General features: G+C 36.5%; 1 protein-coding gene across 2 annotated transcripts; it reads left to right on the forward strand.

Moving 5' to 3' along the window:
* The first annotated feature begins 9,421 nt into the window (after positions 1-9,421).
* LOC137741159 (uncharacterized) lies at positions 9,422-12,813 on the forward strand. 2 transcript variants are annotated; one of them, XM_088699436.1, is made up of 4 exons: positions 9,422-9,733; positions 10,266-12,023; positions 12,188-12,278; positions 12,385-12,813. In XM_088699436.1, the coding sequence occupies exons 2-4, from the start codon at positions 10,319-10,321 to the stop codon at positions 12,407-12,409; spliced, it is 1,821 nt and encodes a 606-aa protein (XP_088555562.1). In that variant the 5' UTR covers positions 9,422-9,733; positions 10,266-10,318; the 3' UTR covers positions 12,410-12,813. The 2 variants fall into 2 exon arrangements, with proteins under 2 accessions (XP_088555562.1, XP_088555561.1); XM_088699435.1 differs by having other exon boundaries at positions 12,188-12,813.
* The last annotated feature ends 355 nt before the right edge of the window (positions 12,814-13,168 follow it).

Here is a 13,168-nt window from a genome sequence, read left to right on the forward strand (position 1 = left end):
CTATATTCACAAAAAAAAAAATTACAACAAACAATAAAAAAATGCATAAAGATGGATAATAAATGCATAAATATAGGGATAAGAGGAAAAGGCAAAAAAAAAAAAAAAAAAAAAAAACCGAAGTGTCCAAGAAAAGTCATGAAAAACTAAAATTCTAAACAAAATTGAACTTATGTGAAAAACTGAAATTAATAACCAAAATTTTAGGAAAATGTTTGATCAAATTTTCAAAATGAGTGTATGTTTAGTCTAAAAAATTAAAAAACGAGGCACCTATATCAAAATGCCCCTTTATTTTATTAACTATGTGAAATAGAATACTTTTCATTTCTATTTTATTTTATTTTATTAACTATGCTTTAATTTGCAATAGCTAAATTTGTTGGCAAATATAAATGGAAGGTAATAGAAAACATTCTCTTGCTTGCTAAATTTGTTGCCAAAAATAAGCAAGTGGTGGATATAAAGGCATTCCTTTTCAACTTAGTGTTTTCCAATTTTTATTATGACAACAAATTTATAGATTAATTGAATGTAATCTATTTATTTGAATTTTACATAGTTTTCCTTTATTACTAATATAAATGTAAGGAAACAATGTTAAAAGACCACATTTTTGTACCTCGTTCGTATACTATTTGGTGACACATTTATGTCAATTGATGGGATATGTTATCCTTTTAAATATTGTGCTGACATGTTTTATAAAATGAATGTTCATATTGTGACATCCCACATCACCCAAGGGAGTGATCCTTAAATGTATATTCTCATCTCTACCTAGCACGAGGCCTTTTGGGAGCTCAATGGCTTCGGGTTCCATGGGAACTCCGAAGTTAAGCGAGTAGCGCGCGAGAGCATTCCCAGGATGGGTGACCCATCGGGAAGTTCTCGTGTGAGTTCCCAGAAACAAAACCGTGAGGGCGTGGTCGGGGCCCAAAGCGGACAATATCGTGCTACGGTGGTGGAGCGGGCCCGGGAAGTGATTCGCCCTGGGCCGGGATGTGACAATTTGGTATCAGAGCCTAACCCTGGCGTGGTGTGCCGACGAGGACGTCGAACCCCTAAGGGGGGTGGATTGTGACATCCCACATCGCCCAAGGGAGTGATCCTTAAATGTATATTCCCATCTCTACCTAGCACGAGGCCTTTTGGGAGCTCACTGGCTTCGGGTTCTATGGGAACTCCGAAGTTAAGCGAGTAGCGCGCGAGAGCATTCCCAGGATGGGTGACCCATCGGGAAGTTCTCGTGTGAGTTCCCAGAAACAAAACCGTGAGGGCGTGGTCGGGGCCCAAAGCGGACAATATCGTGCTACGGTGGTGGAGCGGGCCCGGGATGTGGTGGGGGCCCGGGCCGGGATGTGACACATATCCATCTGTGTTATTAATACGAGGATATTGATTTTCTCACTAATAGCTGTTTCATTTATTTTTTTTTTTTTTTTTAAAAAAAAAGAAAAGAAAGAAAGTTCGACATATATGGGGGAAAATACATTAACAAAGAGAGAAGGTAAGAAAATTAATTTTAATTCCTATTGTTCACTTTCTAGAATTGAATATGAAAAAATGATTGTATTCCTATATGTTTTCTGTTGAGGAATTTTCTAAATTGATCTAATTCAATTCTTTTCCCTTTAAAATTTCTTTTCTTACTAATGGCAGCTTCTTCTATATATATAGATATATATATATATATATATATATATTTTTTTTTTTTTTAAATTTAGTGAAAGTAAGAAACGCAATTTAATTCCTACTTTTCCACACTTTTGTCACTTTCTAAAAGTGGAATGAAAAATAATTGAATTCCTGTTGTAGCCTATTTTATTTGACAAAAGGAATAGGGTCGATGACAAGGGTAGAGAAATAGAGAGAGATGTGTTTGTAGAATTGTAGGGGAATGTGTGTGTTATCTCTCCTGCCTTCATCCCCAAGGAATACAAGTTGTAATAGGAAAGAATAACTAGAATCAAATTTAATCTAGGATTTACACAATCACACTCAAACTAGGAATGTTTCCTATATTTTTTTTATATTTGTTACTATATGCAAAAAATATGAATTAATACAATAGTTTTTTTATTTGTTTTCCTTTTTCATGTAGTTTTTAAAAATTTTAAATGTTTTTTATTAATGACATAAATACAGATGAAGGATAATATAAATAGACAAGGCTAGCAAGGCTAGCAACAGGGAAGAACCAATATCAAACAAATATCCTTGGCATGGCTTCCATCAACTTTGGTGGTCTGGCAAGGGTCTTTTTCGTGAGCCTTTTTTCCACTGCTTTGCTGCTTTTGATGATCTCAGGTATTGTAGTCATTTTTTCAAATATATATTATGCAGTACCATATAATTTATTAATTACGTCGATAAAATCTATTTCTGTATACGAGTAATATTTTTGTAAAACACGTGAACTGTACAATATAGTCAATAACCATGGTAGAAATAATGTTAGTGATAGTGTGTATAATTCACACCTTATTTGCACTTGAAAAGAAGGAATTAATGAAGAATTTATTTTTAAATTTTATTATCTTAAATATATATATATATATATTTTTTTTTTTTGTTGAATTTTCAGGGCATGCATCTGCAGAAACTTTGAAAGATTTGGGGATATGCTCCTCGTACCCGAACTGCGATGTTTTTTGCATCGAATATGTGGGTCCACTTGGTGGATTTTGTAAAGTGATTCCTCCAACTGAAGGCAACCATTGTTGGTGCAGAACCAACGGCTAGAGCTGTGAGCCTGATCGAGCTGGGACAATCCAAATTTCAACGATCCACAGCCGCTTTAGTTGAGTTTTAGCCAGATGTATGAATAAAAATCCAACTTCAGCTGAGTTTAAATTTAATAAAATTTCCACATCTGATTGTGGTTGCATCTTTCTTTTTTGTTACAATCACTGTTTTTAAAATTCTCGCCTAGCGACGTCTAGGTCCTGCCTACGTGCTAGACGGTTGCTCACCGTCCCGATTAATACCTAGACAATTGAAAATTAAGAAATGACGTCTAGATCTGCTGAGGCACCTGCCTAGACCCTCCTAGGCACCCGTTTAGGTTGCAACTCACTTAGTACTGATTTGGTATTAAGATGCTTTTATAAAAAGTGGGTATAAAAAAAAGTTGAGCTCAAAAAGGTGTTTGGTAAACACTTAAAAACAGCTTATTTTCACAGTTTTTGGTGAAAAAATTTTGAAAAAGTGAAACAACAAAAAATGAAGTTATTCTTACAACACGGCATTAGCAGTTTTTTTTCAAAGCACAGTAAATCAAACCAACCTTAGAAGAAAATAGATAACTTTCATTTGCATTTTTTTTTTTTAATAAATTGTAAGAGACTTGTTGAATACTAACATAAACACACATTATATGCTTGTTCCCCATGTTTTCATTATATTCCAATATTTCATAATATATATGTTATTCTATTTTGCAGTTTTTGATGAAATTACATATATTTTAAGTATAAACAGACACTTATTTACATGAAATATAGTAGATTTACTTAAGTCCGCCTAAGCTCTGCCTAGGCGCTAAGCCACAGCTCACCGCTCGACTAGTGTCTTTTAAAACCTTGGTTACCATTATGAAATGGGAATTACGTACGGTAATTCAGTCTCATATATATGATCTTTTAAAATGTTGTGACTTGTGAGGAAGGGATAAGTCTAAAACAAAGTAGAATAATTCATATTCTACAAAATAAATGAATATACTCCCATAATACGCACAAAAGCACACATTATTTCCTGAGATTGTTGTTATACTCGCCCACTCACCATCAAATTTTAAACACCAAAAATATTATTTTCCCACCACAACCACCCCTACTAATTAAAAAAAATAATAAAGATGTTGGCAATAATTTATTTTAAGAAAAATTTTATTTGCACTCCAAAAATCTCATTTTACACTTTTCACAAATGTATTTTTATTTTTAAATCTTAAAATTTAAAATGTAAAATAAAAATTTTAGAATGCCAATAATCTTATTTTAATAACATAGTTTTCCCAACTTCTCTCTCAACGCAAGATGCGCATTAAAAGAAAGTCACTTATATGATACAGTGATTCAAAATATTTCACTCTTTCACTACTTTACAGTAGCGTGCTAGTCACGAGAAATTTTTCAATGTGATCGAAATACGAGGTGGTATATTATATATTATTATACAAATAGTAAGATATGTGAGTTAAAAAGTTAATAACTTAAAAAAAATAAAAAATTTTTATTACTTATATAAAAACACATGATGTACCACTCGTATTCCGATCACAATAAAAATTTCTCGCTAGTCACCCGGTCTCATAAAAGCCAAACAAGCGGTTAAGTACTTTCTGATTGAAAAAAAATTGGTTCTATTACGATGTATGAAATGAGATAAGAAAATGAAACTGACTTTTCTCTTGAGCATATTTTTGCAAGAATTAGATGTGTCCCTCACACTTCATTAGTTCTTATTTTTTTTAACAAATAATATTATCTAAATTAAGGGGATAGAGAAGTGGGCTAAGCCTCACAATGAGCTAACAATAATGTAGTTCAAATTCGCCATTGGCAAAAATTGAACGTAAAACCTCTCACTTATAAATAAAAAGAAGGGTAAATTACATTTTCATACCTCAGGTTTGGGTTCTATTTCAATTCCTTACAACATCTTTAAAACATTTCACTTTCATAACTTAAGTACTATTTTATTTCAAAATAATACCTCCGTTACATTTTCCATCCATTGATCCGTTAAATACTGACGTGGCTGCCACATATATGCCACGTGACTGCCAAATGTCTGCCACGTGGCAAAAATAATAATTTTTAAATTAAAAAAAAAAAAAACCTGAATTTTTACCCAATAAAATTGAACGACCCACATCTGCATCTGCAAGAAGAAGAAGAAGAGGAAGAAGAAGAGGGAGGAAGAAAGAAAAAAAAATTGAAACTATGTGACCTACATCTGCAAGAAGAAGAAGAAGAAGAGGGAGGAAGGAAGGAAAAAAAAAAGAAAATTGAAACTATCCCTCCCCCCCCCCCCCCCCCCCCCCCCCAGCGACCACATCTGAAAGAAGAAGAAGAAGAGGGAGGAAGAAGGGGAAAAAATTGAGCAACATGCACCTGCAGCAGGAAGAAGAAAAGGAAGAGGAAGGAGGAAGAAAAGGAACTCCGGTGCCTTCCTCGCGCCACCCTTCCCCCGTTCCCTGCCCCCCCCCCCCCCCCCGGGCGTCCCCTCCTGCGTCCCCCCCCCCCCCCCCCCAAACCCTCCGCAACCCTCCTCCAGCCCTCTTCCTGCGTGACCTTCCTCCCTCCGCAATCTGGTGATTTTCAGTGGGATTTTGGGGTTTATTTATTTCTTTCTTCCTCCCTCCTCTTCTTCTTCTTCTTGCAAATGTGGGTCATTGGGTTCTTTTTTTTTTTTTTTTTTGGTAAAAATTCAGGTTTTTTTTTTTAAAATTTAAAAATTATTATTTTTGCCACATGGCAGACATTTGGCAGCCACGTCAGCATTTAACGGATCAATGGATGGAAAATGTAACAGAGGTATTATTTTGAAATAAAATAGCATTTAAGGTATGAAAGTGAAATGTTTTAAAAATGGTGTAAGGAATTGAAATAAAGTCCAAACCTGAGGTATAAAAGTGTAATTTACTCTAAAAAGAAATACCACTAAACCGTAGTACTTCTTTTAAATTAATAGAATTAACCTTCTAATTTAATTTCAACACAAATTTGATGCCACCTGCCTAAAAATATTACACGCAGCTTACATGCATCATTTATAACCTCAAGTCACGCCCTACTCCCTCATTAATTTTCCTAATGAAATCACCCATTCTGATTTTCTTTCAACCCAAATATCATCACCCCTGGAAAATGAAAAGGTATGCCTAACTGTCTCACTTCCGGAATACGTTGACGTTGTAATGGACAATTCTCTATGACAAGTTTATTTGGAGTAAGTGTATACCATTTCATTCATATACAACTGATACCATACTTCTTCAAGTGTCCTCCAAACAATGTTGTCACATTTCACGCAAGGATACCTCATATGATTATGACCATTGATATGGTTGCTTGCAAATTAAATATAATTTTCAATCCCATCCAAATATTGGTCACAACTTCTATCTTGCAACTTGGTCCACCTTTTGTCCATTGTGCCCCTTTTTAGAGAATTTTGTCATCATAATGATTTGGTATATACGCTTCATCGCCCCCTTATGCCTCCGATATAATCTTATTCCATTCGAAAGTGCACTTGCGGTTTGTGATTCACACGATTATTGTCGATCATAAAAAATTCAACAACATCTCCCTAGGATCCCCAAGTGCACAACATAGATATTACTAACAAATATCTAATATGCACTCAAAGAACATTAGGGCAATACAACTGAATCTTCCACGAACGAAACTTAGCCACGTTCACCGCAAACCCTAAACACATACTAGTGCACACCCAAACTATCCAAACTAGACAATTCAAGATTTAGTTTGATCGCATAGCCGCATATTGCGTCTACTTGCGAATCCAACAGAATCTCAAACAGGTCTAAGGGTTTTTTGAATTTATTATACGAAGTTAATCAACATAGTTAACTTCATATAAATAGTTATGAATTTTTAACAAATTTCACACCACAATTTCCTAGACAATGCTGCACACATTAAATTCTTCTAGTTTACATAAATTTAAATAGCACACAAACTCAAAATTTCATATATTACACAATTTCAACATATATATATATATATATATATATCACAATTAAATAAATTCAAGCTTATTATTTATGTTGAAGAGATAAGTACATACTTTTCTTTTGATTTACTTCCAATCCAATCACAAACATACATGAATAAAAAAATAACTAATCACACATTCAAATAAAAAATTGTCCAACAAATAAAAACAAAGGAAAATAGTAAGGAGAGGAAGAGATGAAGGAGAGGGTGCATGAGAGAGAGAGAGTGTGTGTGTGTGTGTGTTACACAAGTAGGGGGAAGAAGAGAAGGAAGAAATGGGGGAGAAAGAAGAAGGTACGGACCTAATTCATGACTTACGATTTGGCCAACAGAAAAGTTCGTCGGGCAACCACGAGGATGCCGACGAGTAAAGGCTCTACCGCTAATTTTTTAACACTATCATTGACGTCCTTTGCCAACAAATAGTAACTATAAGCTGACAAAAGTGAGCGTCGGGCAAAGGTTACTTAGCCAACGAGAAGCAAGCGTTCGTCCCGCAAACCTCAATGCACTGCGTCATTTTTATTTTCTCTTGGCGCCAAAATCTTGCCCAACAAATATTTTCTTGAATGTTGTCAGTCTCTTAAAGGTTTTTAGTAAACTCTACTTGTTGATCAGATTTGTCATATCGATCCGGGCTCCATCACATTTCAGGTTTGATTCGGCCGTAACACGATATTGTCCGTTTTGGACCCTGACCACGTCCTCACTGTTTTGTTTTTAGGAACTCAGACGAGGACTTCCCAATGGGTCACCCATCTTGAGATTACTTTCGCGCGAACTTGCTTAACTTCAGAGTTCTGATAAACTCCGAAGCCAGTGAACATCCAAAATGCCTCGTGCTATTTAGAGGTGGGAATGTACATATAAGGCATAGAGGATCGTCTCTCTTGAGCGATATGAGATTTAACAATCCACCCCCCTTAGGGGCCCGACGTCATCGTCGGCACACTTCCGACCATGGATTGGATATGATACCAAATTGTCACATTACGACCCAGGCTCCACCACATCCCTGGCTTAACTCCGTCGTAGCACGATATTGTTCGTTTTGGGCCCTGACCACGCCCTCACGGTTTTGTTTCTGGAAACTCACACGAGAACTTCCCAGTGGGTCACCCATCTTGGGATTGCTCTCGCGCGAACTTGCTTAACTTCGGAGTTCCAATAAACTCCGAAGCTAGTGAGCACCCAAAAGACCTCATGCCATTTGGAGGTGAGAATGTACATATAAGACATAGAAGATCATTTCTCCTGAACGATGTGGGATCTAACATATTAGCCCTTATGCAATGAATATTTCATCAAGTAAAGTTGTTTTAGCCAACGAAAACATGTTGGTCGGGCAAATTTTTGTAGGGCAAGCACTATTTTCTGGCAGTGTGATACCACTAGCTTGACAAAATCACACACACAGCTATCATGATGTAGACATGTCAATTGATCAAATTTAATGCAGATGTGATTCGAATCCAGCGTAATTCTAGTATAAACAGATCTGATCTAGATAATTATAAGATCTATATAACATATTATTTGATTTTTATACTATTTCATATTAATTATATGCGAGTGTAATAATAATTTTAGTTTTATGTGCATTCCAGGTACACTTATACCCTTTTTTTTATTAGTATATACAACATATATTTCTAATAATTAAAAACATACATATAAATAGAGAATAAGGTAATCAATAGTATTTTAATATTTTTAGGTCTTAAATTAAATTTGATAAGAATTTGATCCGATTTAAATTCGATGCTAAGGATTACAAGTCAGATTTTGAAGATTCAAATATATCAAGACTTGATAATACGATTATAAACGAATATGAATATGGTTACCCGTTTATATATCTACTAATATGTGTTAGTTGCGAGCCCTAGACTTTACAAGCTTTATCTTCTTTTGAACCGTGGACTCAAAATTAAAATTTTAGTTTCAACACAGATCTGACGTCACTCGCCTGACAAGCCACACACGTGACCTCCATGCATTAACGACAGCCCCACACTCGACTACTTTTTCTTTTCCCTTGATTAATAGATTCAACAACCCTGGTCTACTTTCAACAAAAATGTGACGACAATCACTTGACAAAACCATGCACGCGGCTTGCATGCGTTGCGGGCCCCGCACTCCACTCGCTTCTGTTTTGTAACGTATGAACTCAACAATTTGACTTGACTTCAACGCTAAGCTGACAGCATTGATTTGTTTCAACACAATTTTTTTTTTTTTTTTTTTCAGAAATTCATTTCTCTTCCAGTCGTATTACCTGCACCTAATGTGCCAAATAACTTGGCATGAAAATTTAATTAAAAATGTAGAATAAATGGAAATAATTATATCTACCAAAAGTAAAGGAAGAAAATTTATGATTTTTTACTCCGAATGATATTATACTTTATAAGACACACTTATAAGAGGGTGAAAAGTTCAAAACTAAAACGTAGTGAGTTGAAAAGAAAAACGAAACGATCAAGACATTTACCACTTGCTAGGGACAAAACACCACGCCAACAGCACTGTGGGATGTTGTTGTTTGCTTGATAAATTATCTCCTTGGTAATTAACTAATTCATTGTTCATAAAAAAAAAGGAAAAAGAAAACAAGTAGAAAGCAATGTTTAAAAGTCAAGTTCTCTTTTGAAAAAAAGCCTAAGTTGTAAAAATTTCCCAATCCTAGGTGGCGCGCGGTGCAGAACACATGCACAAAGCGACTGCTAGTCCGAGACAGAAGAAACCCAAAGGAAAGTTTAAGCTTTTCACCGAATGAGCTACTGCTGCAGAGCTCTCGTACATAGTGTGTGTTGTGTACCACCCGTTATCCAAGTTTCCTTTGATTTTGTCCCATTTCGTTCTCCCTAACCCACCCCTGATCAACTCTCTCTCTCTCTCTCTCTCTCTCTCTCTCTCTCTCTCTCTCTCTCATCAGAGCTCATCCACCTTCAATCTTGCTTGATAAGCTCAAGGTATGTCTACCATGGTGTTTTTTTTATTAATTTAATTAATATCTTCCTCTGTGTTTCTGCATATTTATTTAAATTTTTTGCTTTAAAACTACATATATGTGTTGCATGTATGTATTTGTGAATGCTATTTTCGGTCCTGCTTAGTTATGGCTTTACCATGATATATACCATTTTACTGGCATTTTAGCTAAAGATATTTAACTTTTTGTTCCTAATCTTTGAGTTTTGGTATGAGAGAATAATTTACAGGGGGGTTCTTTTTTTCCCCTCTTTTTGTAGTGCCTAGCAAGATTTAAAATATCTTTTTTTCTCTCTACCTTGGTGGCTAAGTGGTGTACATAAAGGAGTTATTTTTCTGTTTTGATCCTTTTATTTTTGTTAGTTTGGTTATTTAAATCGATTGCATGTATATTGGGTTAGATGTATTTTCACTATAGTTTATGAATCATTGATGCTTGAGGAACATTAGGGCCTAATTCTTTTAAGTGCAACAAATTGGTCATAAATTAAAGATCTTGAGGTGATTTTGCAGGCCTAGATTTCTGAAATCCTAGGTGTGGGCATTGGACAATTTTTTTGAATAAAATGGATGCTGGGAGTAGTGGAACCATCAATGTTCATGATCATGGAACAGTTTTTTATAGTAAAAATAAATTCCAATGCAACTATTGTGGTAAGGTGGTGAGCGGTTCCACCCGTTTGAAGTACCATATCGGAGGAATCCGTGGCGACGTGTTACCATGTAATAGTGCTCCGGCTGATGTGAGGGAGCTGGTGAAAAACAATGTGATTGATAGAAAAAGAGAAACTTTTGGAAAGGAATTCGGGGAGCTGAATAGCTCAGATCTTTCACGGAAGAGGAATTGTAAGCGTGGAGCTTCTCAAAATGCCGGTTTTCAGAATCGAAGCCAAGAGGTATTGGAGTTGGAGTGTGAAGATAGTGCAGCAGTACATGTCTCTGTTACTAAACGAGGCAGAGGCGCACAACGAGGCGACAATGGGGAAACAAAAAGGGATATCATTTCGAGGCAAGTGCAAAAATGCATTGGTCGATTCTTCTATGAAACGGGGTTAGAATTTGTTGGTGTGAATTCGTCTTCCTTTGAGAGAATGATACGTTCTGCTCTTGGGACTGGTCAGCTGGGGTACAAGATACCGACCTGTGATGAGCTCAGAGGTTGGATACTTGACGAAGAAGTGAAAGAGATGCAAGAGTATGTGACAAAGATTAGAGATTCATGGGCTACCACTGGATGTAGCATTTTGTTGGACGGATGGACTGATGAGAAGGGTCGAAGCCTTGTTAACTTTTTGGTCAATTGCCCTCAAGGCCCAATTTATCTTTGCACCCATGATATTTCCTCTATCGTTGGTGACATCGATGCCATATATATGGTACTTGAGGGAGTTATTAAGGATGTCGGGATTGAAAACGTGATTCAGGTTGTGGCGGATACTACAACTGGCTGGGCGGGTACAATGCAGAAGGAGTTTAGTAGTAGGTGCAAAGATGTGTTTTGGACCGTCAGTGCATCTCATTGCATTGCATTGATATTGGAGAATATTGGGATGATTGGCTCTACTAGAGATATATTTGATAAGGCCAAGGTTATGACAAAGTTCATTCATGGACACGAAGCGGTTTTGAAGCTTTTGAAGAAACATACGCTTGGCCACGGCCTCATTAAGCCCTCGAAGATAAGGTCAGCAATGCCTTTTATGACTTTGGAGAACATTGTATCAAAAAAGCAAAACTTGAAAGACATGTTTTCCTCACCTGAGTGGAACATGTCAACCTGGGCTTCGCGAGTGGAGGGAAAAAGGGTAGCGGATTTAGTTGAGGGTCGCTCTTTCTGGACTGGAGCTGAGATGGTCCTGAACGCAGCTATGCCTCTCATTGGCATTCTAAACTGGATCTTTGAGGCTGACGAGCCGCTTATTGGGTACATATATGAAACAATGGATCAAGTAAAGGAGACAATTAAGGAAGAGTTCAACAAAAAGAAACCAGATTACATGCCAATCTGGGAAGTTGTTGATGAGATATGGAACAATGTTCTCCACAGTCCTCTCCACGCGGCTGGCTATTATCTCAACCCAAGTCTCTTCTATTCAAGTGACTTTTATCCTGACTTCGAGGTTTCTTCTGGTCTTCTGAGCTGTCTTGGACAACTGGTCCAGAGTCAGCCAATCAAAGACTTAATTATCCGTCAATTGGGGGAGTATGCACACGGCAAAGGTAGTTATCAGGAGGGGAGTTCCAGAACTCGAAGAAGAAACGTTCCACCAGGTAAAATAAGATATCGTTATAAAGTTGTAAATAAATGAATCAAGATTCAAGAACACTATCGAATATTTTCTTAAATAGTCTATTAATTTTAGGCATTACGTTAGTAGTTTTGAGGTCGGTAAAAAACCAATATTTGAAACTAGTTTATGTTAAATTGATTGCAGCTATGTGGTGGTCTAGTTATGGAGAAAATCATCCTGAACTGCAGAGGTTTGTGGTTCGAATTTTGAGTCAGAACTGCGATGGCGCTTTAAGGTATGGGCTCAAACGGACTATGGCGGAGAAACTGCTAACAAATGGAAGGAATCCTGTTGAGCAACAGCGGCTTAAATATCTTACATCTGTTCATTATAACTTGCAGTTACAGCAGTTTCATGCAGGTATGAAGAGTGGAATTGAGGCTGAGGAGATTGATCCAATGGATGATTGGATCGTTGATGAAGCACCAGATGTTGTGTCCCAAAATCTTGAATCGTCGTGGATGAACTTGGACTGTGCTAGAGCTCTCAGCGAGGAAGGTTGTTCCAGGTTTGCTGCAAAGACGGAAACCATGTGAGTTGCTGAAAGAAGAGTAAGATTCAGAGAGGATCCGTTCTGTTTGTCAGAAAAATCAGAACATCTTGTAGGCGACATTTTGTCTTCTGAAGTTTAAATGTTAGAAGTTTGTTTTGAGTTATAACTAGAACAAGATGGTGTTGGTGAATATTTGCTTCATGGTTGTTTAAATTAGGAAATGAACTGTTTGAACTTGGATATCGTTTATGTGTTTCTCAGGGCTTAATTTGCAATACCCAACTTGTGTTTTTTGTTTTATACAAGCGATGGTAAGAGAATCAAACATAAGTAATAAGAAAATTACTCTTTCATTTCATCAACTCAATAAAGTTACACATTGACGTATATATATACTAGTGACTCACCAGTATTAGCTAACTACCTAATTACATCTTTATCCAACTAATCACTCACTAGTTACAAACTACCATAACCTCCTTATAACAACCTCTAACAAACTTAACTGTTTACAATTTTACCCTTATTATCCCCCCTCAAACCTAACCGAGGTAATCGAAGGGACAATTTGTCCCTAAGAAGATGAAATATGTGCTTGGATAGTGCCTTGGTGCAGATATCTGGAACCTGAT

Source organism: Pyrus communis, chromosome 9 (genome assembly GCF_041283825.1).
Source record: "Pyrus communis isolate YQ-2024b chromosome 9, ASM4128382v1, whole genome shotgun sequence".
Lineage (NCBI taxonomy): Eukaryota > Viridiplantae > Streptophyta > Magnoliopsida > Rosales > Rosaceae > Pyrus > Pyrus communis.

Bases quoted from the DNA above. Each gene is read 5' to 3' on its own strand.
- LOC137741159 (XM_088699435.1), top strand. From the start codon at position 10,319: ATGGATGCTGGGAGTAGTGGAACCATCAATGTTCATGATCATGGAACA. The intron at 12,024-12,187 runs GTAAAATAAGAT...AATTGATTGCAG, and splicing joins AAGAAGAAACGTTCCACCAG to CTATGTGGTGGTCTAGTTAT.